This window comes from Oncorhynchus mykiss, chromosome 18, assembly GCF_013265735.2.
Source record: "Oncorhynchus mykiss isolate Arlee chromosome 18, USDA_OmykA_1.1, whole genome shotgun sequence".
In the NCBI taxonomy this organism is placed as follows: Eukaryota; Metazoa; Chordata; class Actinopteri; order Salmoniformes; family Salmonidae; genus Oncorhynchus; species Oncorhynchus mykiss.
Window position 1 is genome coordinate 33,720,782 of NC_048582.1, and position 26,671 is coordinate 33,747,452.

Sequence of the window (26,671 nt, forward strand, 5' to 3'; positions counted from 1 at the left end):
ATATGAAATACAAATGGTATAGAGAAATAGTCATAAATACTATATTAACTACAACCTAAAACCTCTTACCTTGGAATATTGAAGACTCATGTTAAAAGGAACCAGCAGCTTTCATATGTTCTCATGTTCTGAGCAAGGAACTCAAACGTTAGCTTTCTTACATGGCACATAATGCACTTTTACTTCTCCAACACTTTGTTTTTGAATTATTTAAACCAAATTGAACATGTTTCATTATTTATTTGAGGCTAAATTTATTTTTATTGATGTATTATATTAAGTTAAAATAAGTGTTCATTCGGTATTGTTGTAATTGTCATTATTACAAATATATAAATAAAAATCGGCAGAATTAATCGGTTTCGGCTTGTTTTGGTCCTCCAATAATCGGTATCGGTGTTGAAAAAATCATCATCGGTCGACCTCTAGTATCCAATTGGTAGTTACAGTCTTGTCTCATCGCTGAAACTCGCTGTTTCCTTCCTCTCCGGCAACTGAGTTTGGCAGGACGCCTGTTTTTTTCTAGTGACTGGGTGTATTGATACACCATCTAAAGTGTAATGATTAACTTCACCATGCTCAAAGGGATATTCAATGTCCTGTTTATTTTTTTTGTCCATCTACCAATAGGTATCCTTCTTTGCGAGGCATTGGAAAACCTCCTGGTCTGTGGTTGAATCTGTGTTTAAAATTCACTGCTCGACTGAGGTACCTTTCAGATAATTGTATGTGTAGGGTACAGAGATGAGGTAGTCATTACAAACTCATGTTAAACACTATTATTGCAAACAGAGTGAATCCCATGCGCTCTTATTATGTGACTTATTAAGCAACATTTTACTCCTGAACTAGAAGTTTTTCTTAAATGGGTTGAATACTTATTGACTCAAGACATTTCACCTTTTCATTTTTTATTAATTTGTTAACATAAAAAAATATATGAAAATCCACGTTGATATTATGGGGTACTGTGTGTAGGTCAGTGACACAAAATCTAAATGTAATCCATTTTAAATTCAAGCTGTAATAACAAAATGTGGAAAAAGTCAAGGGGCGTGACCACTTTCTGAAAGCTACATCTATTGTGAGCACACATGCAGAGATCACACCAGGAGTAGACTTACGAATGGAGGCATGATCCCTCTGTACTGTGGGAAGCCAGGGCCCACGGGGGTCTGGGGCAGCACGGGGCTGCTGGCAGGGGGGTTCCTAGGCGGCCCATGGGACTGTGGGTTCTGCTGCTGGTGGAGAGGTTGGCCTGCCTGGCCACCAACGGCAGCCCCCTCCATGACCAGCGTCCCGCCTGGGCCACCCTCTGCGACCCCCTCCCCGGTGGGTGCCAAGGCACGGCCCCCACCGTCCCGCCAACTCGTCATGTCTGGGGAGAGGGGGAAAACAAGGAAAAGAGGTTAAAAAAAACAGGAGGGAATAGAAGCCACTTATACCAGCATTTGTATTCAGGAAGAAACACTGGACATGCAATGAAATCTTGCCATAACCGATGTCCTAGTTACAGAACTGTTTCCAAAAATGTATTTTTTTCTTTCTTTCAGTGAGAGGAATCTTAGACTCAGGAGTGAATAAGCAGGGAGGTAATTCTCCAACTGGCATGTCTGGAAAATGTGGGAATTTTAGGACATTTATTTAGTTTTTTACAAAGAAATGAAAAAAAAAATGCACTTGCTCTGACCACTGCTTCTTGTTCTGTTGGTAGCCCTCTTCACTGTGTGGTCTATAATAACCTATACAGAAATTAGCGTTACTCACTCGGAGGGCGGAGGCTTGGTCCGGGCCCATACCACTGATCTGCAGTGCCCTGTTCTCTGCCAGCTTTGTCCTGGTCGCCAGCCGCCTGCAGGGTGGGAAATTCCTCGCGAGAGAATGGCGACGGTTGGTTTGATCCCTTTCCACCTGTATGGTGCGAGAGAGGGGTTACTCACAGTTAAATATCCAGACGCGAGTTAGTTAGGAAGCCATTGATGATGCAGTCAAGTCGGCGGAGACGTGACAGATGTAAAGTATGATACTCACCATCTCCTTGTGCTCCATGTGTAACACTGGCCTGAGCCCAGGACCTTGCCCCTGCGGCCTGGGCTGAAACCGGGGCGGGAACCGGAGGTGGAGCCTGAGACAGACACACAACAGCACAACAATAAGGACCATGGCGGTATGGAACCATTTTGTGTTTCAGTTCACATTGATATGGAATTGGTGTGTACCTCTGGAGCTGGCGGGGTTCTCGGGCGGGTCGGTACAGGCGTCTGTGAAACCACAGGCTGCGGCAACTCCAGCTGCGGTTCTGACAATACATCGGTACTGAGAGAAGGAGAGAGAGAAACGGCAGATGGGTAAGTGTCAGACACGCCAGTCAGTCAGACCGACAATTGAGCCAGTTACCGAGTTAGTAGGGGCCTATTACCGATGTTCCACGGCGGTATTGCTGGCGTTTCCTGAGATAAAATAGCATCTCTATATTCATATCACCATTAGAATATATTTATTCTGAAGATGGACACAATCCTGCTAATTCAAATAAATCATCAATATAGATGATAAATCGATTCAATTCGAGTTCTGGGCAGATGTAGATTTTTAACAAGAGGCAATAATACCCAGCCACGTTAAATAGTAAAGCTCAGTGAATAGAGTGCTGACTGAGAATAATTTAGTATAGTGAAATCGATAGAGCGCCTCATGGGGAATGTGCAAGGGGGCCCCCCTCCTCACCTCTTTGGGTCTGCTGGTTCCAGCTTGCTTGCCCATCCTGTGCCGTCTTTGGGAACTAGCGAGACGTTGGGGTCGTTGCCTTTGTTCTCCGCCTTCAGACTGGGCAGGCTGGCAGGGGGTGGCATGCGCCGCGCGGAGGCAACTTTACCAAGAGACTGCAGGCCATGGCGGGGGGGAACTGATGGGGGAGGAAGAGAGAGAGGAGACGAGGTCATTAGCAGAAAGACCACAGTAACTTGAGACCACTGAGAACCAAATGGGAGGGGAGATGAGGTCATGAAAACAACAGTGGTTATCGCCGATGTAGGCGTTTGATAAAGACCACAAGAACTGCAGAGAATTGAGTTACAACTAGGGCTGGGTGAGAAGGCCTAAAAAGCATATCTTGATTTTTTTTTTTATGTTGTAGAATGTAAAGGGTCAACTATTACTGCATTTCAAATAGTAGTCGAAAATCGAATGAATGCAGGGCTTGTGAAATTATACCCAGCTAAATATAAACCTTTAACTTGCCTAGTTAGGTAAAGGTTAAATAAAGAAAGAAATAAGCCTTCCACAACCATGAGACCCACTAATAATTGAATTTGTCAAGAAGCCACTCCTATGTTGTCTTGGCTGTGTGCTTAGGGACGTTGTACTGCTGGAAGAGCAGGTTTTCATCAAGGATCGCTCAGTACTTTGCTCCATTCATCTTTCCCCCAATCAACATTATTATAGACACTGGCCTAGATACTAGCTAATATGGCTTGTCATCATGTATTCATCATGTATTGGAGTTCTCACTTTCACTGACACAGTAAGACAGTATTGTTCAAAATTGATCAAAGGGCCAGTCTAAAATAATAAACGGTCCGAATCTGGCCTGGGGGCCACCAGTTGAATAGCCCTTGAGTAAGCCCAAGCAAAGCATATTTACGATAACAGAGTTTACGTGATCAATGGCGGGAACAAACTACATAGGCATTTTATATGAAACGGAGCCAAATCCAAGACAGGATTTACATGTGTAACTCCAGTTCTCATGAAGGATGTAAGCTACTCTCACTCCATCATCTGCTCACTCACACATAATATGCACCTACATTAATACTAAATCTACACACATACAAGCTGCTATTAATCTTTCTAATTTTCTGTGGCCTAGTCACCTTACCTCTGTACATAGAGTGGAAAGTAGTGTGAACCCTTTGGAATTACCTGGATTTATGCAAAAATCGGTCATAACATTTGACCCGATCATCTAAGTCACAACAATAGACAGTCTGCTTAACCTAATAACACACAAAATTATATGTTTCCATGTGTTTGTTGAACACACTTAACATTCACAGTGCAGGGTGGGAAAAGTATGTGAACCCTTGGCAGCAATAACCTCAACCAAACACTTTCTGTAGTTGCGGATCAGACCTGCACAACGGCCAGGAGGAACTTTGGACCAATCCTCTTTACAAAACCGTCTCAGTTCGGCAATATTCTTGGGATGTCTGGTGTGAACCTCTCGAGGTCATGCCACAGCATCTCAATCGGGTTGAGGTCAGGAATCTGACTGGGCCACTCCAGAAGGTGTATTTTCTTCTGATGAAGCCATTCTATTGTTGATTTACTTCTGTGTTTTGGGTCGTTGTCCTGTTGCATCACCCAACTTCTGTTCAATCACTGAGTCCCAGTGATCAAATGAAGTGCCGTTTTCTTTCGTTTGTGCCGTGAATTCCATCTCTATCAATTTTTTACGGAGCATTCGACGTAATTACACACGGTAAAACATTGTTTATCTAGTCATGGTTGATTTCAGTGCATTCCTCTGGATGTTTGCAACACAGCCAAACGTCATTGGTTTTTTTGCGGGGAATATTGACCGAAGTGAACTGATTTGAAGACAACGAGCAATGACTACCTTACGCAGCAATAATTTCAGCTAAGCTTCATTGATTGACTATATTTCTGCCCAATGACCACTGATCTTCTTGAAATCTAGCTGGGTAGATAGCCAATGAGCTGAGGTAAACGCCAGTATGTAATGGTTTTGGGTTGGACCACAATTCCTTGTTTGTAATCGCACGCGCAGGGAACTCCACTCTCGCGTTGACGAACAGAGGAGTTGCTGTAAGGCTTTTTACGCGCAGCTGTATTTCGGAAAGTTGTAGCTTCAACGATTTCATTGAAGATATCATGGCGAATAAATCAGGTAAAGCGAAGTCAAAGTCTAAAGTGAAAGTGAGACAGATTTTTTGTTTGAGGAATCTTGGAGTGTTATGATTCAAACAAACTGAGGAGCTGTTTCTGCAAGGACATGACGTACTTCTGGACTGGTAAGTGCTAATGCCGTTTTATGAAATATAAAAAATAATATATTATATATAAAAAAATTAAATAAACACTTTTGCAATGAAATGTGTGGTTTGTTTGTGTGTGTGTGTTGGTTTGTTTGGGTGTGGGGGTGTGTGTATATATATATATATTTTCCCAAGTCAGATTATATTTTCCATTTTTTTATTCAAATGGAATAGAACAGCAAACACACATGGCCACTGCGCCTGCTACTCCTCTTCATTTCCATATGAAATAGCCATTGGGTGCTGGTGGCGAGCGCAGGCCCACAACAATTGCCAGAGTTGAATGGAACAGCACTTCACCTTAGTGACTGTTCCCTCTGCTCTATACAATACATATCTGTTTATTTTATGTGATGATAAAAGGCTCATACAATACAAATATTTGTTTTATGTTTTCTTTCACAGTGATAGCGACTCCAACTGGGAGCCCCCGGTGCCAAGCTGCCCGCTCTACCTCTACCCCCAGTGGTGTTCATATGCTACAGTTCATTACTGCAGGCATGACTGTGCCTCAGGGCCAAAAGGGCACAGCATGGAGGCGTCGTTGTGTTCTGTGTTGCATGAAAGGCACCACTTGTTCAGTTTGCCTCTGCTTTACATCAGAAAGACTGCTATGGGACATGGCACAGGCAGCAAAATATTGTGACGAGGACTTCCAAGGGGTGTACTGTTTTTTTTAAATATTTATTTTCTAATATATATTTACATTTGTGTGTGTTAGAATTGCTTTTTGATATGTTGTATATGGTTATTTGCACTGCTGTATATAGTTATTGGTCATTTCACCAATTCGGCCACTTGGGTACATTTGGGCAACTTGTGTGGGACACCTGGGTGACTTCATGCTAAATGTCATGTAGCTCACCCATTCCTGAAGTTATCAGTCTGAAACTTTGTACACCTACAGTTGCCCTCTTGTGATATCCATCAAAATTATCTCCAGCATCCTATCTGACTGTGTGGCTATCCTAGTACATGTGAAAGATGATACTACAACAATAAAAAACAGAAAACGTATGCTCTTTCTTTCGGTTTTCTTCCACCAGATCTACTGTGTTATATTCTCCTACATTCAATTAACATTTCCACAAACTTCAAAATGTTTCCATTCAAATGATACCAAGAATATGCATGTCCTTGCCTCTGGGGCTGAGCTACAGGCAGTTAGATTATGCACTGTGCTCTTGCAGTCATCTTTGCAGGATGGCCACTCCTAGGGAGAGTAGCAACAGTGCTGAACTTTCTCCATTTATAGACAATTTGTCTTACCGTGGATTGATGAACATCAAGGCTTTTAGAGATACTTTTGTAACCCTTTCCAGCTTTATACAAGTCATCAATTCTTAATCTTAGGTCTTCTGAGATCTCTTTTGTTCGAGGCATGGTTCACATCAGGCAATGCTTCTTGTAAATAGCAAACTCACATTTTGTGAGTATTTTTTACAGGGCAGAGCAGCTCTAACCAACATCTCCAATCTTGTCTCATTGATTGGACTCCACAATAGCTGACTCCTGAGTCCAATTAGCTTTTGGAGAAGTCATTAGCCTAGGGGTTCTGGGGCTGGGCGATATGGCCAAAATATCATATATGGTATTTTTCAAATTTGACAGAATTTAATGTTTTTGATTAATAAAAGTTGTACATTTGCTTCATGGGTAGTGGGTGACCCTAGGGTGGCAACACATATATTCTAAATTATTTCAATGGGCCTTTCTCCATTCTGATTGCTATATACTGTTCAATTCAACTTAAAACAATTTCCTGCATTTCCATCAATTTCTGCACTCATTTGAGATCATTTCAATGAAATGGGCACATTTTTTTACCAAATGCTGAAATTGCGATTTAGATCATAACACTTGGGTGATCTTTTGGAATCATGGAAATATAATGTTTATTGTAATTCCATAGTTAGAATATAAATAATAGTGGGCACTTTGAATACAGTGTTTGACATGACAACGAATGAAAATGCCATGGACAAATTATTGTGACAGCGTAAGAACCAAAGTGTTGTTCAGTGTTTCCTCGGGGACCCTATAATCTTTGGCTACATTAAATCTGTATTTGCTTCGCTTAATCTGCCAATGCTTCGCCTATTCCTCTTTGATTTAGAAGATACTGTTGCACAAACATGCTGATTTAAGCCTCCACCAGTATTGGTATCAGGCTGTATTAGCTAGCTACGTTTGCTCTGACTCAGTACTTTCATTAGCTAGTTAGCCAGGTAACTAGCGATTACCATTAGCGGCTAACACGATTTAGCTCAACTTGCTAAGAAAGTACAAACTAGCTGAAAGTAACAAACTAATATTGTAATTATAGAACACTTATATTAAGATCAAAGTGAAAACATTGTTGTCATCAACATTGTTGTATATGCTGCATTGACCATGCAGACTGAACAAAGTGTTTTGTGGTCAAGCAACAAACGCGCTCCATGAGTGACGGTTGTGGGACTAAGTCTGTGTGGAAAGTGGCATGAGAGAGAGAGAACAGAGAGGGATGACTATACAAATGGACGTTACACACGGCGTATCACATTTAACAAACCAAACATTCAAATATCGTTATAGAAGGTAAAGTAAAAACCCAAACCCGTCCGTGCATAAATACCAGTATATGGTAAAATACGGTATAGCGCACACCTCTAAGGGGTTCACATACCTTTTCCAACCTACACTGTGAATGTTTAAATTATGTATTCAATATAGACAAGAAAAATACAATAATGCATGTTATTAGTTTATGCACACTGTGTGTGTGTGTATTGTTGTGACTTAGATGAAGATCAGATCAAATTTAAGCTGAAATCTCAGTAATTCCAAAGTGTTCACATACTTCTCTTGCCACTATCTACCTCCATCACACCAGTATCCCTGCACATTGTAAATATGGTATTGGAACTGACCCTGTATACAGTATGCCTACTTAGTTATTGTTTTCTTATTTCGCAAGTATTTTTTTCTAGTATTACAGTCATTGATTATTGGGTTGAGTAGGGCTGTTACGGTGACCGTATTTCCTCCACACCGGTGGTCACAAGTTCAGTCAAATTCCACGTGACTGTTTAGTCAGTGTAATTAGGCTTCTCCAAGCTCTGATGCTGCTGCTGGTCATATGCTGCTGCTGGCCTACCAAACTTGCTACCTACCTGGTACTCAGCACTATATTGTTCCTCTAATCACTCTGACATCAATGCAAATGTTCCAGAAAATTTAACCAAACGCTTCATGAGATCTCATATTGTGTAAAAATAACATTTCTATAGGCTATACGATTGTGTGAGAAAACAAAATGACGGATTCTTTTAAGGAGGATCCCATCAGCTTTCTATAGGCTAGACCTAGTATATTTATTTCTCAACTTTCTAATATTAAGCACAGTCTACCTGGGTGACATGAAAATGAACCACGGGAAAAGCATCCTATTTTAAGAGCATAGATTACATGTTTTTCCCCTTCCTGTCTGTTTCAAGACCGGTGCATGATAACGGTCCATTCTAAACCAAAACAAATTTTACACATTATTTAGTATAAGTAAAGACAAGATTAAATCAAGAATATGTAATATATTATCACTTGTGAATGACGCCCAGCTTTTACAACTTTTTCAAATCATAGTCACATGCATCAGGTAGCCTAGCCCACAGGCCTATACATTTTGTTAAGGCTTGTAATCACAACTAAAGCGGACAAATAACTTCTTAAAATTAAGCACACTAATCCGCTTTACAACGGGTGTAGAGCCTAACTCGCATACATACACAGCGCGTGAGTTTCAAGTTTATAATAAAAGCATCACATGTGCAGTCACTTTTGAGAGTGGTGTTTTCCTGCTAAAGGAACATTCGCGCATATAGCCTACTGCCGTGTGCACATTGCTGCGCTTATGTGAAGAAATAGCTTCATAGTGTATCTAATTTTGAAGCTAAACGTTCTCATCTGTTGTGTCATTCTCATTGCTTAAAAATGTTTTTGGGATGGTAGTGGTTGCATTAATTTGGGATATTTCGCATCCCACAACTGTCCCGGACTATGTTTGGGAATATTTATTTCAAGATAGAGAAGGTCAACTTTTATACTATGGTGGATAGTAGATTGCCATAGGAGAATGCTTTTGCTGTTTTTTTGGTCTACTCATCTTGACAGAGAGCCATGAGTGAAAGGTGCTTCAGACCACGCAGTCGGGATAATTTTTTATTTATTTAACCTTTATTTGACCAGGCAAGTCAGTTAAATAATGCAAAAACAGTGTTGGAGAAGAAAGTAAAAGTGCAATATGTGCCATGTAAAAAAATCTAACGTTTAAGTTCCTTGCTCAGAACATATGAAAGCTGGTGGTTCAATATTCCCAGTTAAGAAGTTTTAGGTTGTAGTTATTATAGGAATTATGACACGTCGACTATTTCTCTCTATACCATTTGTATTTCATTTACCTTTGACTATTGGATATTCTAATAGGCACTTTATTATTGCCAAGCCTAATTTCAGGATGTGATAGACTAAGTCATAAACAGCACTGTGAATCAACCATTGCTAAGAGCTGCTGGCAAACGCAGTAAAGTTTGAATTAATGCTTACAAGCCTGCTGCTGCCTACCACCGCTCAATCAGGTTGCAATTGTAAATGAGAACTTGTTCTCAACTTGCCTACCTGGTTAAATAAAGGTGAAATAAATAAAATAAAAAATAAAATAAAAAATATCAAATTATAGACTTAATTATAATAAACAGAAATACGAGCCTTTGGTCATTAATATGGTCAAATCCGCAAACTATCTTTTAGAAAACAAAACGTTTATTCTTTCAGTGAAATACGGAACCGTTCCATTTTTTATCTAAAGGGTGGCAACCCTAAGTCTAAATATTGCTGTTACATTGCACAACCTTCAATGTCATAATTACGTAAAATGCTGGCAGATTAGTTCGCAAATAGCCAGGCGGCCCAAACTGTTGCATATACCCTGACTCTGCATGAAATTAACGCAAGAGAAGTGACAATTTCCCTAGTTAATATTGCCTGCCCAAATTAATTCCTTTTAACTAAATACGCAGATCTAATAAAAATATACTTCTGTGTATTGATTTTAAGAAAGGCATTGTTGTTCATGGTTAGGTACATTCGTGCAACGATTGTGCTTTTTTCACAAATGAGCTTTTGTTAAAACGTCACCTGTTTGGAGACGTAGGCTGTGATTCGATGACAAATTAACAGGCACCGCATTGATTATATGCAACGCAGGACAGGCTAGTTATCCTAGTAATATCAACCATGTGTAGTTAACTACTGATTATGTTAACCTCTTTCAGCTAGGTGGCACTATTTTTATGTTTTGAAAAATAACGTCCCCAAAGTAAACGGCCTATTTCTCAGGCCCATATGCTAGAATACGCATATAATTGACAGATTAAGATAGAAAACACTAAAGTTTCCAAAACTGTCAAAATATTGTCTGCGAGTATAACAGAACTTATATTGCAGGCGAAAACCTGATGAAAATCAAACCAGGAAGTGGCTTCTATTTTGAAAGCTCTATGTTTGGGGCGGCAGGGTAGCCTAGTGGTTAGAGCATTGGGCTAGTAACTGGAAGGTTGCAAGTTCAAATCCCCGAGCTGACAAGGTACAAATCTGTCGTTCTGCCCCTGAACAGGCAGTTAACCCACTGTTCCTAGGCCGTCATTGAAAATAAGAATTTGTTCTTAACTGACTTGCCTGGTTAAAAATAAAAAATAAAAAAAAAATGTTCCATAGCCTGCCTTCGCTCCATTTAAAGGGATATCAACCAGATTCCTTTTCTTATCGCTTATCGCTTATCGCTTCCTCAAGACATAGTTTCAGGCTTTCATTTTGAAAAATGAGCGAGAAAGATAACGTCGCACATGAGTCTTGCTTGCGCAACAGAGCTTGGGCAGCCATCGTCTCTCCCTCTCTTGCTAAAAAAGACAGTCACGGTTGATATATTATCGATTATATATTTTAAAAACAACCTGAGGATTGATTATAAAAACTTTTGACATGTTTCTGTGGACATTATGGATACTATTTGGAATTTTCGTCTGCGTTGTCGTGACCGCTCGAGCTTGTGGATTTCTGAACATAACGCGCCAAACAAGGTATTTTGGATATAAAAATATTCTTTATGGAACATTTATTGTGTAACTGGGAATCTCGTGAGTGAAAACATCTGAAGAGCAAAGGTAAACGATTAATTTGATTGCTTTTCTGATTTTCGTGACCAAGCTACTTTGATGCTAGGTGTTCATAATGTTTTGTCCAGTGATCGATAAACTTACACAAACGCTTGGATTGCTTTAGCTGTAAAGCATATTTTCAAAATCTGACACGACAGGTGGATTAACAAAGAGCTACGCTGTGTTTTGCTATATTGCACTTGTGATTTCATGAATATAAATATTTTTAGTAATATTATTTGAATTTGGCGCTCTGCAATTCAGCGGTTGTTGATGACAATTATTCCGCTAACGGGATGAGTAGCGTCAAGAAGTTTAGATTGATTGTTTTTTATAAAGATAAGTTTAATGCTAGCCAGCAACTTAACTTGGCTCCTTGCTGCACTAGCGTAACAGGTGGTCAGACTGCCACGCAGTTTCCCCATGGAATGCAATCAGCCATAATCGGCGTCCAAAATGCAGATTACCGATTGTTATGAAAACTTGAAATCGGCCCTAATTATAATTATATTCAGCCCAAGGGCACAACAGCCACAAGGGGCATGGATTTTTTAGGGGTCATTACGGCCACAAAGAGGATGCTGCAGGGAAATTCGATGCATTATCAAGTGCTTGTCAAATTGTGAATGAGAGACTGATGAAGTGTGTACAGCCTGCACAAAAAACAAAGCAGCGCTCATACCTTTCATGCAACTTTTTTCAAATCTTCAGTCGCATCATGCAGCCTTAATGTATTAAAAATCAAAACATATAGCCCAACGTTATAAACATATTCTTATTTTCAATGACGTCCTAGGAACAGTGCATGTTTTAAGGGGTAGAACGATTTGTACCTTGTCAGCTCGGGGATCCGAACTCTAACCACTAGGCTACCCTGCCGCACCAAATAAGGTCTGTGTTTCGTGCCTCAGCGTTTTGATACCCGTGTAAATCTTACTAGGATAAGGTAACGTTTGTAAAGACATCATTGTGCACCAATGATATGACCGCTGTTTCGTTGATTGACTATTTTAAACCAATGACCACTGATCGTCTTGAAATCTAGCTGGGTAGATAGCCAATGAGCTGAGGTAAACGGCAATATGTAATGGTTATGTGTTGGAAGACCAACCCATGTAGTAAACTCCGGCGTAAAGAGGGTCATTCGCCATTGAAGATTCATACTGGAAGGAGCGCATGTTACGCACAGCACTTTTTTGGTAAAGCGCATCTTCAGCTGTTTATATATATATCAATCAGTATGGTGACTAAGTCAGGGAAAGCTAAATCTAAGTCTAGCTATACAGATGTACACACAATTTTAGAAGAAATTGATCGGGAAAGTGAGACAGAGATTGTTGGAGGACTGAATTAGTCCACCCACACAGACAGCGTTGTGAAGAAGGCGCAGCAGCCTCTTCAACCTCAGGAGGCTGAAGAAATTCGGCTTGTCACCAAAAGCACTCACAAACTTCTACAGATGCACAATCGAGAGCATCCTGTCGGGCTGTATCACCGCCTGGTACGGCAACTGCTCCGCCCACAACCGTAAGGCTCTCTAGAGGGTAGTGAGGTCTGCCCAACGCATCACCGGGGGCAAACTACCTGCCCTCCAGGACACCTACACCACCCGATGTCACAGGAAGGCCATAAAGATCAGAGGACAACAACCACCCGAGCCACTGCCTGTTCACCCCGCTATCATCCAGAAGGCGAGGTCAGTACAGGTGCATCAAAGCAGGGACCGAGAGACTGAAAAACAGCTTCTATCTCAAGGCCATCAGACTGTTAAACAGCCACCAATAACATTGAGTGGCTGCTGCCAAGATACTGACTCAACTCCAGCCACTTTAATAATGGAAATGGATGGAAATTGATATAAAATGTTTTAAAAAATTATCACTAGCCACTTTAAACAATGCCACTTAATATAATGTTTACATACCCTACATTACTCATCTCATATGTATATACTGTACTCAATACCATCTACTGCATCTTGCCTATGCCGTTCTGTACCATCACTCATTCATATATCTTTATGTACATATTATTTATCCCTTTACACTTGTGTGTATAAGGTAGTATTTTTGGAATTGTTAGGTTAGATTACTCGTTGGTTATTACTGCATTGTCGTAACTAGAAGCACAAGCATTTCGCTACACTCACATTAACTTCTGCTAACCATGTGTATGTGACAAATACATTTTGATTTTGATCTTGGTGATTATTATTTCATTTTTTTAGAGGCACCTGTGCTCCCAAATTATAATTCCAGGAGGCACAGCAAAAATATTTAGGAGCATATGCCCCCAAAATGGTAGCACTGTAGAGCCCTGTTGTATTCTTTATACTATAAAATTATGCCACGGAATTCAAAGCAAATCTTGTCTGCAAAATGAACAAGTGTAGCCCACAGCCAGATCAGGGCCTAACATAACGACAATTCAGAGTACGCTATTCTGTTCTTCTGCAATAGACTATATACCATGTTTCTTTAGAGCAGTCTAAAATAAATAATGGACATATTGTGATGACGTAGGCTATATTACTTTTTTAAATATAGTTGTTTCAAAGGTCTGCATCAGTGGCTTGTAGGCTATGCAGTCTCTCAATCCAAGATGGCAGCATGTCAAGTCGTTTGTCTGTGATTAGTAGTTTTTAACCTACTAATAACAATTAATTTATAGTGGCGCAAATCTATACTTTCCTTGCTGTGTAGTGCAAACGACTTAGTTTTGCTGGTGTAAAGATAGCGGGTCTCCCCCAACTCTAATAATCTTTTAATTGGCATTTGCACTTCTTTACTCAAAGTTTACCGAAGTAACCCTCCCTTTCCCTCTGCTGAGTGTCTCGTCCAAGCTGCTACTCTTCGCTCTCCACCTGGCGGTCAGCGGCAGCTCAACAATCCCCAAACCGTTCTCTCAATCCACCCCCAATCTACTCACACACAGACTCATACATACACACACAGTCCCTCTCTCCCCGTACCTTTCCTTGGCCTTTATTTCTTAAATCTCTCAGAGAAAATGACCATTTCAGTGGTATTGCTTTGCGGAGTGACATTACTGAACCCTGGAGAAAATAAACATTGCTGCTGGGTGAGTATATCTGACAATGGGCGCCTGTTGTCTAAAATTGATGGGGTTAGGATTTTGGCTTTATCAACTGATGCAGTTGTGTTTTCTGAAACCTGGCTCCGCAAGTCTCTTCTTGATAAGGATATTTGTATAAAATGGTTACAGTGTGTATCGCACTGATTGATTTAAAAAAGGTGTGGGTGTGGCTATTTGTGTAAAAGCCTACATTCCTTGTAAGTGTGGCAAAGTCTGAAACTATTTGACAACAGTTGGAATTTCTTGCTTTGAATCTCTGTCCCTGGTATACATTTAATTAAAAAGCCATTGTGGGTTTACTACCATTTTAATTGTTCGGAAATGTGGTGGGTACTCTATTCGTTCCCAGGATTTATTTTGCCAACGGTTCCAATTTGGTAAAAGGGCCTTTATGTACTCTGCGCCATTGGATTGGAACGCCTTACAAATTACTTTTAAACTGGAAGAACTTGTCCCGATTGGTGTTTTTAAATAATTTATGAAGGATTTTGAGGCGGATTCCTTGACCTGTCAATGTTTTTTATTTGCTATTTTATGATTTCGTTATTGATTTCTATGGTTCTTACTAGAGGTCGCCCGAGTATGATTTTTCAACGCCGATACCGATTGGAGGACCAAAAAAGCCGATACCGATTAATCGAACGATTTAAAAAAAAAATGTATTTGTAATAATGACAATTACAACAATACTGAATGAACACTTATTATAAGTTAATATAATACATCAATAAAATAAATAATGAAACATGTTCAATTTGATTTAAATAATGCAAAAACAAAGTGTTGGAGAAGAAAGTAAAAGTGCAATATGTACCATGTAAGAAAGCTAACATTTAAGTTCCTTGCTCAGAACATGAGAACATATGAAAGCTGGGGGTTCCTTTTAACATGAGTCTTCAATATTCCCAGGTAAGAAGTTTTAGGTTGTAGTTATTATAGGAATTATAGGACTATTGCCCTCTATACAATTTGCTGCACTTGTGCATGTGACATTAAAACTTAAAACTAAACGCTAAAATGTTAAGTGCTAAAATGTGGGTTGTGTATGCACTTCTAGTCAAGTTGGCCCATACATCTCATGTTGGAAAATGATTGCATAATATGACTTATTATCATAATCGATATCAACAAATCCAATCACCTATGATGGATCAGAAAATGATCCGATGACCTGGATAAGGACACCTCACGTCAACACCTGAAATTGTTCCACACACTAACACACTACCTGGACAATGGAAACGAGAATACTCACCAACAGGCTTTTGTGCTTCAAGGCTCTTTCCTTTGTAGGTATCAAACAGGTTGAGAGACGCATACTTGGATTTGCCATCCTTCCCCTTTGCAGTTTGCCCAGAGCGCTCTGACATTGCGCTGTCCGCTCATTGAGTAAGGTGAGCCCTGAGACTGGAAGAGAGAAAGAGATGGAGACATTTGACACCATGTATGCGTCACTGAACGTGAAGGTAAACGTGGTGTTGAGTTGATGCAGGTTCTAAACAACAAAACGAGTCCCGATATCCAGTCTTTTCTTAACAGTGTATGCATTACAAAGTTTGTAGTGTGGACAGACAGAGGGGGGGGGGGGGGGGGGGGGGGGGACAGTGCTCAGAACAGGTCAATAACATTAGAGACCAATGTGTGAGCAGAGCTAGCACGTGAACAGTACATTGCCATGACAGGAAATACTGTACCGAGAGAATAATGCGATCCATGGCATAGTTTCCATGGTGATGCATTATAAATTATGTCTTATTCTAGGACTGCCTTGAGAGGGGTTGCCTCCATGGCAACAACACCAGGGTTGAGCCCATTTTCCAGCTCACCAATAAAATCCACTGGGCTGACATCGGTCCAATTCATAAAGATTTGGCTACAGCTAGAGAGTTGTTCTGTGTCTGTAAACGGATCATATATTACCTAAAAACAATATCCGTCTTTGTAGGCGGCGCAATCTTGTTTGGGGAAAATGTTGCCCCCTTGTCATGTTACAAAGATGGAGGTCAATTGCAAACTGCACATTGAGTTGATGATTATCAAATGAATTAACGGGCAACTGGGGCTCTCTGTAGCTCAGTTGGTAGAGCATGGAGCTTGCAACGCCAAGATGGTTTGTTCGATTCCTGGGACCACCCATACGTAACAAAATGCAGGGGGTCCGTGGTCAGATCTCAAAATATATACAGTACCAGACAAAAGTAATTCCAAGGGTTTTTCATCTAGAATGACCCAGAAAAGACATACCAACCTACCTACTGTCTCTGTGTGCGTCACCCAAAACAACAGTCCTGTTTGTGCTGGTACTGCACGGTGAGAATGTCAGCTCTGTCACATGTTGCTGGGCTGGTTTCACGACAACAGGACTCATCTCTCTCCACAACTGCACTGACTTGACTGGTGACCCTCCACACATTATAGTATAAATATTTATGTAAAATATAGTGACAGAAAATCTGCTTCTATTTGGGGAGAAGTTTGTTTGTGATGTAGGGGTTTCATCACCCTACTGCACATGTACGTGTGAGTCCTTGTGGCAAAAAGTAGTATGCTTGATATATGATTTGATTTCAGAACAATAAGGATGGATTTGTCAAGATTAGAATGAATGTACAGTACCTGTCAAACGTTTGGACACACCTACTCATTCAAGGGTTTTTCTTTGTTTTTACTATTTTCTACATTGTACAATAATAGTGAAGACATCACAACTATTAAACATTTTGAGTCATGTAGTAACCAAAAATAGTGTAAAACAAATGAAAAATATATTTTAGATTCTTCAAAGTAGCCACCATTTGCCTTAATGACAGCTTTGCACACTATTGGCATTCTCTCAACCAGCTTCACCTGGAATGCTTTTCCAACAGTCTTGAAGGAGTTCCAACACAGGCTGAGCACTTGTTGGCTGCATTTCCTTCACTCTGTTGTTCAACTCATCCCAAACCATCTCAATTGGGTTGAGGTCGGGTGATTGTGGAGGCCAGACCATCTGATGCAGCACTCCATCACTCAACGTCTTGGTCAAATAGCCCTTACACAGCCTGGAGGTGTGTTGGGTCAATGTCCTGTTGAAAAACAAATGATAGTCCCACTAAGCGCAAAACGAGATGGGATGGCATATCACTGCAGAATGCTGTGGTAGCCATGCTGGCTAAGAGTGCCTTGAATTCTAAGTGAATCAGAGTGTCACCATCACACCTCCTCCTCCATGCTTCATGGTGGGAACCACACATGCGGAGATCATCCGGTCATCTACTCTGCGTCTCACAAAGACACATCGGTTGGAAGCAAACATCTCCAATTTGGACTCTAGAAAGGACAGACTTCCACCGGTCTAGTGTCCATTGCTCGTGTTTCGTGTCCCAAGCAAGTTTCTTCCGCTTATTGGTATCCTTTAGTAGTGGTGTCTTTGCAGTAATTTGATGTGAAGGCCTGATTCATGCAGTCTCCTCTGAACAGTTGATGTTGAGATGTGTCTGTTACTTGAAACATTTATTTGGGCTGCAATTTCTGAGGCTGGTAACTCTAATGAACTTATCTTCTGCAGCAGAGGTAACTCTGGGTCTTCCTTATCTGTGGCGGTCCTCATGAGAGCTGGTTTCATCATAGCGCTTGATGGTTTTGGCGACTGCACTTGAAGATACTTTCAAAGTTCTTGAAATTTTCCAGATTGACTGACCGTCATGTCTTAAAGTAATGGAGTGTCGTTTCTCTTTGCTTATTTGAGCTGTTCTTGACATAATATGGACTTGGTATTTTACCAAATAGGGCTATCTTCTTTATACCACCCCTAGCTTATCACAACTGATTGGCTAAAACTCATTAAAGGAAAGAATTTTCACAAATTAAGAAGGTACACCTGTTGACTTCTTGGTGACAGGGGGGCAGTATTGCGTAGCTTGGATGAATAAGGTGCCCAGAGTAAACTGCCTGCTACTCTGTCCCAGATGCTAATATATGCATATTATTAGTAGTATTGGATAGAAAACACTGAAGTTTCTAAAACTGTTTGAATGAGGTCTGTGAGTATAACAGAATTCATATGGCAGGCAAAAACTCCAAACAGGAAGTGGGAAATCTGAGGCTTGTAGTTTTTTAACTCAGCCCCTATTGTAGGTACAGTGGGATATTGGTAATGTTGCACTTCTTAAGGCTTCCACTAGATGTCAACAGTCTTTATAACTTTGTTTAAGGCTTCTACTGTGAGGTGGGACCGAGAGAGGAATGAGTCAGGTGTCTGGCAGAGTGCCACAGGCTCGTATCGCACAGTCACGAGAAAGTTGACTCTCGTTCCATTGCTTTTCTCCAGACACAGGAATTCTCCGGTTGGAACATTATTGAAGATTTATGATAGAAACATCCTAAAGATTGATTCTATACTTAGTTTGACAAGTTTCTAAGGGCTGTAACGGAACTTCTTGAACTTTTTGTCCGATGTTCGGCTGGACCTGAACGCACTTTTGGATTTGTTCAGCAAACGCCCTAACAAAAGAAGCTATTTGGACATAAATGATGGACATTATCGAACAAAACAAACATTCATTGTGGAACTGCGATTCCTGGGAGTGCTTTCTGATGAAGATCATCAAAAGTAAGTGAATATTTATAATGCTATTTCTGACTAATGTTGACTACCCAATATGGCGGATATCTTTTTGGCTGCTTTGTTGTCTGAACGCTGTACTCAGATTATTGCATGGTTTGCTTTTTCTGCAAAGTTCTTTTGAAATATGACACCGCGGTTGCATTAACGAGAAGTATATCTCTAATTCCATGAATAACACTTGTATTTATCAACATTTATGATGAGTATTTCTGTAAATTGATGTGGCTCTCTGCAAGATCACCGCATGATTTAGGACTCCTGAACGTAACGCTCCAATGTAAAATGAGATTTTTTGATATAAATATGCACTTTATTGAACAAAACATACATGTATTGTGTAACATGAAGTCCTATGAGTGTCATCTGATGAAGATCAAAGGTTAGTGATTAATTTTATCTCTATTTGTGCCTTTTGTGACTCCTCTCTTTGGCTGGGTTTTTCTGTGCCTTTGTGGTGACCTAACAATCGTTTGTGGTGCTGTCGCTGTAAAGCCTTTTTGAAATCAGACACTGTGGCTGGATTAACGATAATTTTATCTTTAAAATGGTGTAAAATACTTGTATGATTGAGGAATTTTAATTATGAGATTGTTGTTTTGAATTTGGTGCCCTGCACTTTCACTGGCTGTTGGTGGGGTGGGACGCTACCATCCCACATATCCCAGAGAGGTTAATTGAAATGCATTCCAGGTGAATATCGCATGAAGCTGGTTGAGAGAATGCCAAGAGTGTGCAAAGCTGTCATCAATGGAAAGGGTGGCTACTTTGAAGAAACTCAAAAATATAATATACACTGCTCAAAAAAATAAAGGGAACACTAAAATAACACATCCTAGATCTGAATGAATGAAATATTCTTAAATACTTTTTTCTTTACATAGTTGAATGTGCTGACAACAAAACCACACAAAAAATATCAATGGAAATCAAATTTATCAACCCATGGAGGTCTGGATTTGGAATCACACTCAAAATTAAAGTGGAAAACCACACTACAGGCTGATCCAACTTTGATGGATGTCCTTAAAACAAGTCAAAATGAGGCTCAGTAGTGTGTGTGGCCTCCACATGCCTGTATGACCTCCCTACAACGCCTGGGCATGCTCCTGATGAGGTGGCGGATGGTCTCCTGAGGGATCTCCTCCCAGACCTGGACTAAAGCATCCGCCAACTCCTGGACAGTCTGTGGTGCAACGTGGCGTTGGTGGATGGAGCGAGACATGATGTCCCAGATGTGCTCAATTGGATTCAGGTCTGGGGAACGGGCGGGCCAGTCCATTGCATTAATGCCTTCCTCTTGCAGGAACTGCTGACACTCCAGCCACATGAGGTCTAGCATTGTCTTGCATTAGGAGGAACCCAGGGCCAACAGCACCAGCATATGGTCTCACAAGGGGTGTGAGGATCTAATCTCGGTACCTAATGGCAGTCAGGCTACCTCTGGCAAGCACATGGAGGGCTGTGCGGCCCCCCAAAGAAATGCCACCCCACACCATGACTGACCCACCGCCAAACCGGTCATGCTGGAGGATGGTGCAGGCAGCAGAACGTTCTCCACGGCGTCTCCAGACTCTGTCACGTGCTCAGTGTGAACCTGCTTTCATCTGTGAAGAGCACAGGGCGCCAGTGGCGAATTTGCCAATCTTGGTGTTCTCTGGCAAATGAAAAAAGTCCTGCACGATATTGGGCTGTAAGCACAACCCCCCCCTGTGGACGTCAGGCCCTCATACCACCCTCATGGAGTCTGTTTCTGACCGTTTGAGCAGACACATGCACATTTCTGGCCTGCTGGAGGTCATTTTGCAGGGCTCTGGCAGTGCTCCTCCTTGCACAAAGGCGGAGGTAGCCGTCCTGCTGCTGGGTTGTTGCCCTCCTACGGCCTCCTCCACGTCTCCTGATGTACTGGCCTGTCTCCTGGTAGCGCCTCCATGCTCTGGACACTACGCTGACAGACACAGCAAACCTTCTTGCCACAGCTCGCATTGATGTTCCATCCTGGATGAGCTGCACTACCTAAGCCACTTGTGTGGGTTGGAGACTCCGTCTCAAGCTACCACTAGAGTGAAAGCACCGCCAGCATTCAAAAGTGACCAAAACATCAGCCAGGAAGCATAGGAACTGAGAAGTGGTCTGTGGTTATCACCTGCAGAACCACTCCTTTATTGGGGGTGTCTTGCTAATTGCCTATAATTTCCACCTGTTGTCTATTCCATTTGCACAACAGCATGTGAAATTTTTTGTCAGTGTTGCTTCCTAAGTGGACCGTTTGATTTCACAGAAGTGTGATTGGCTTGGAGTTACATTGTGTTGTTTAAGTGTTCCCTTTATTTTTTTGAGTAGTGTATTATATTAAGTTAAAATAAGTGTTCATTCAGTATTGTTGTAATTGCCATTATTAACAAATAAATAAATAGGCCGATTAATCGGTATCAGCTTTTTTGGTCCTCCAATAATCGGTATCAGCGTTGAAAAATCATAATCGGTCGACCTCTACTTAGGTTACTAAATGATTCCATGTGATAGTTCCTAATTTTAATGTCTTCACTATTATCCAACAATGTAGAAAATAGTAAAAATAAAGAAAACCCCTGGAAAGAGTAGGTGCCCAGACTTATGACTGGTCCAGACACCCTAGTCATAAACTGTTCTCTCTGCTACCGCACGGCAAGCGGTACCGGAGTGCCAAGTCTAGGTCCAAGAGGCTTTTAAACAGCTTCTACCCCGAAGCCATGAGACTGAACAGCTTATCAAATGGCTACCCAGACTATTTGCCCCCCAGCTACAACTCTGTTATTATCTATGCATGGCCACTTTAACACCCCTACCTGCATGTACACAATTATCTCAATTACCTCGACACCGGTGTCCCCGCACAATGACTCTGTACTGGTACCCCCTGTATATGGCCCGCCTTTTGTTATTCACTGCTGCTCTTTAATTATTTGTTTTTCTTATCTCTTACTTTTTTCTGAATTTTGATTTCTTAGGTATTTTCTTAAAACTGCATGGTTGGTTAAGGGCTTGTAAGTAAGCATTTCACTGTAAGGTCTACACCGGTTGTATTCGGCACATGTGACAAATAACATTTGATTTGGGTTTGATTACTGTATGTTTACAGATGCAATTAATTTTGGCCAAAGGAATACATTTAGGGGGTGTAATACATTTTAGAGGAATACTATTACATTGTATTTATTTTTTTGCCCTGCACAAAATGGGTCTGGGGGGCTCACAGTGATATTGGTATGCACAGTACTCTGCCAATTATAAATTGTTCAACTCAATATTTCTTTACATAAATGCTCTGTAATTTAAAGTAACTGTCCATTGAAAATCTCACTTTTAAAATGTTCATATTCTTAACTCATACCAAATAAAGTTGTTGACTGATCTTATAGCTGTGTAGCTGTGGCCAATGCATAAATTGGATTTAAAAAAAAGCTTAACTTCTCTAGGCAGCACTTGGAATTTTGGATGAAAAGCATGCCCAAATTCAACTGCCTGCTACTCATCCCCAGAAGATAAGATATGCATATTATTAGTAGATTTGGAATTGAAAACACTCTGAAGTTTCTAAAACTGTTTGAATCATGTTTGTGAGTATAATATAACTTATGTAGCAGGCGAAACCCCGAGGACAAACCATTCAGATTCTTTTTTTTGAGGTCACCCTCTTTTCAATGGGATTTCATTGGGAATACAGATTTCTAAGGGACTTGCTTGCAGTTCCTACCGCTTCCACTGGATGTCACCAGTATTTAGAAATTGGTTGGGGTTATTCCTTTCTGTAATGAAGAAGTACTGCCATCTTGAACCAGGTTCACTTCATGTGTACTATTTGATAGAGGCGCATGACCAGAAAGCATGCTTGAGTTTGTTTTCTTCCTGTATTGAACACAGATCATCCCGTCTTGAATTTTATAAATTATTTACCTTTAAAAAATACCTAAAGTTGTATTACAAAAGTATTTTGAAATGTTTTGGCAAGGTTTACAGGTAACTTTTGAGATATTTTGTAGTCACGTTGCGCAAGTTGGAATGGGCGTTTTTCTGGATCAAACGCGCCAAATAAATGGACATTCTGGATATATACGGACGGAATTAATCGGGAAAAAATGACCATTTGTGATGTTTATGGGGCATATTGGAGTGCCAACAGAAGAAGCTCGTCAAAGGTAAGGCATGATTTATATTTTTAGTTCTGCGTTTTGTGTCGCGCCTGCAGGGTTGAAATGTTCTCTTTTGTTTATGGAAGTGCTATCCTCAGATAATAGCACCGTTTGCTTTCGCCGAAAATCCTTTTTGAAATCTGACATGTTGGCTGGATTCACAACACGTATAGCTTTAATTTGGTATCTTACATGTGTGATTTCATGGAAGTTTATTTTTATAGGAATTTATTTGAATTTGGCGTTGTGCATTTTCTCTGGCTTTTGGCCAAGTGGTACACTACCATCCCACATATCCCAGAAGTTAAAAAACCCAACTCAAACTAAAAAAATGCTTGTTTCCTTGAGGATTATGTCATCCTCCCGAGGATGAGCTGACCAATCAGCGGTCTACTCGCATGAATATTGACCGGTAAACGCCCACACCATTCTGTTGTTGGGGTACGTCCACACACTATTCCAACACAGAAAAGGCTGCTTTTAAACATGCATGACCACAATTTTTTTGTGGGAAAAACTCTCATATTGTAATTAATTCTAGGTTATATTTCATAGAATTACACTGGAGAGTACTATAAGCTTTAATATGGCAAAGTTCTCACTCTGCCTCATGGAAAAATGTGTAGAATTGCAGGATTGGTGCTGAGCGATTAGTGCCTTTTGAGGTCGGTTCGGTTTCAGTTATTATTATTATTAACAATAGAAAGATTTTCGATTTCAATAATATTTTTTAAACATTAAATGCACTATGCATTGTTGGTTGAATGCTGTAGCGCAGAATAAAACAAGTGTCATGATAGATTATCACTTATTAACCATCAGTTATTCACATTACAGACCGGACAAGTAGCCGCCACAATAGAATATGGTCATCGTAGTTAATCATCACGCTTTCTGCACTAAACTATGTAGAAAATTGGCCTGTTGGAAACTACAACACCTTACTGCATCGCACAGTTCGACATGATCGGATTTATCTCAAGAAACTGCAGCGCAAGGTGCGTATTGAGATCACAGTAAAACAAATTAAACGTAATTTAAATAATTTTACTGCAGTTGGTCAAATAGTTGTTAAAAAAAATCCCCTCAGCGCCCTGTAGGATATTAGCTTTAAAGCTGTGACAATTTTTGCTGCCCCATAACAAAATGTGTAGAATTGCAAGAAAGCTTGGAAACGGTAATATTCTCTCTCCAATACCAAGAGGCGGACCATTAAAATGTTCCTTCCCGGAGCCCGAGACATCAAGTCATGGTAAAACACCTTGTATTTTATTTGTATCTCACTCAATTATGAGGGGTACCTTATTACTTTGTCATCATATAAGGGTTCCCCGACCTCAAGAAGTTTGAGAAGCCTTGTAATAGTGCACTGCAAACCACAAGAGCAACTGACAAGATAACTTGACCCATTTAAAAGACTGCAACAATATTATTAGAGACCAGCAGGCACCCACCATTAAATACACATGATACACATGATAAATAAAGGATGTGTTCAATGCACATTTGTATGACGTAAAGATATGAGTTGCTTTAATGGGATAAATGTACTTTTAGTCGTGCTATTGTCCCAAACACTGCCAAATAGCAGCACACCTTGTGTGCCTCAATACCCCGATGAGATTAGAAAATTAGGTCGTGGGATGGCCGGCAAATAAGATGTTGTTCAGGGATTAAGAGGGCAGATAAGCAAGCCATCAATGTAATACACCAGGAAAAGGCCTTGTAACGCAAAAAGGAGTTCAGGGCCAGCCACAGCATGCCATCATAACAGCACACTCAAAGGCAAGGGTCAGCACAACACAGTCCAAGTATACCACTTCACCAAAAATAGTTGCTAGCATAAACATCACATTGTCTGTAGCCATAGTTAACTCTGAACAGCAATATAATACGGCCTCCATATTCACGTTGGGAGGGGGACTGCGATGTTTCGTAATGCATACCCAGATAAATTGCGGTGGTGAAATTAGTTTCGTTTACATTCCTCGTTGAATCACAGTGAATACGTCAATCAACTCAGTTTTTAATGCTTTAGTATAGATTGTATAAATCCCAATTTCTAGGAACTATGCGATTTGGCAAATTATTTTATGAAGAGAACAAAACAAAATGGCGGTGCGGGTAGGCCATCTGCATTATAACAAACCGGTTAGCAATTAAGCTAGCTAACTATACGATGCAAACATTGCATGTAGCTATGACCCACGCCGTGATACACATGGGCATGGATGTTGTTCCACAAGATTGTATAACTAACTATACAGTAGAACCAATATATCTAAATTAGTAACCTAGCCATCTGTAATAGATCTCTCTACATCTCGCCCTGCTATGAACCAAACCAGCCAGCTAATAGCTAGCTAACCAACACTATTGTCGCTAGCGAGTGACTGTTAGCCGATGCTAACGTTAGTTAACTAATGTTACCTCATTAGCACACATCTCTAGCGGTTGCCATCGTTACATTTCATCTATAATATAGTTAGCTAGCTAGCTAATATTTTACATCAGGAAATACAAGATGTAAGTACTAACCTGGTCTTGTCCCGACTTGTCTCGAGTTGTATCGCAGAATAATGTAATCACGTTAGCCCTCTACTAACTAACGTTAGCTAGTTTATTGCTCACGCTGTCGCTGGCAAGTAACGTATACCCTAGCTTGCTAGCAAAATTACCACTCTGCTAGCTCAAACTACAAATTAATTAACGTTATAAAATAAGAGAGGGGAGATTGATGTGTGTAAAGCGGCTTACTTGTACTCCTTTTTCTTTTTCCACAAAACCAATGAAAAAGAAAAATATTACAGGAGAGCTTAATCCGTCACTACAAGAGCCGTCAACGGCTACTAGAGACGGTAGTGCAGAGGGGGCGGAGAGCACACAAAGAGGGCGGGGTCAGATTAACATAATGAATTCTGAATCAGCATGTTGTCCTATCAGATCTAACATTTCGGATTATTTCAACATTTTGCATGGATTTCACGCCCTATCCTACATTGTCAGGTCGAGTAGCCAAATAATGTATTTTACAGCGCTCTGATCAGCGAACCGTGTACTGAGTTTATTTCGTTTCACTGTCTGGTTGCTACTTATCAACACCAAAACAAAATCAAATGTGTGTTTTTCACTCACAATATAATGCAATTCAATAGTTTATGTTTTACACCTCTTGATCAGATCTCATGCATGACCAAAGCGTTAAAGGGGAAGTTCACTCATTTTTATGTGGCCTTAATTTCACTCTCTCTGTGCTTGTAGTTGATCCCCCAAAACTGTTTTAACATTTTAATATATTTTATTATTTTTATTTTGAGCACAATTTTTTTTTGCGAATGCAGAGACATTCAGAATGTGATTCTGATTTTGGAGTGTTTTTGGAGCTTTTTCTAAACATGCTTTAGACACATTTTCATAGTGCATTGTAGTCAATGGCAAGTGATGACTCAAAAAGTGACAACCAATTTTCTCTGACCAAACAAAAAATAAACAAAATACAGTTTGGGGGATCAACTACAAGCACAGAAACAGTGAAAATAAGGCCAC

At 40.5% G+C, this 26,671-nt stretch overlaps 1 protein-coding gene across 3 annotated transcripts in view; it reads right to left on the minus strand.

The window, feature by feature from the left end:
• LOC110496051 (protein PRRC2A) overlaps positions 1 to 26,004 on the minus strand; it is a 49,623-nt gene extending 23,619 nt beyond the window's left edge. For 2 of the 3 annotated variants that reach the window (XM_021571699.2, XM_021571697.2), the window contains exons 1-7: positions 25,664 to 25,992; positions 15,606 to 15,757; positions 2,728 to 2,905; positions 2,220 to 2,316; positions 2,032 to 2,125; positions 1,768 to 1,911; positions 1,125 to 1,378 (exon numbers count right to left, since the gene is read on the minus strand). In XM_021571699.2, coding sequence (XP_021427374.2) covers positions 1,125 to 1,378; positions 1,768 to 1,911; positions 2,032 to 2,125; positions 2,220 to 2,316; positions 2,728 to 2,905; positions 15,606 to 15,720 — 882 coding nt within the window. In that variant the 5' untranslated portion in view covers positions 15,721 to 15,757; positions 25,664 to 25,992. Of the gene's footprint in view, positions 1 to 1,124; positions 1,379 to 1,767; positions 1,912 to 2,031; positions 2,126 to 2,219; positions 2,317 to 2,727; positions 2,906 to 15,605; positions 15,758 to 25,663 lie in introns of all 3 variants that reach the window. The other variant, XM_021571698.2, reaches the window with a different exon arrangement.
• Between the last annotated feature and the right edge of the window lie 667 nt (positions 26,005 to 26,671).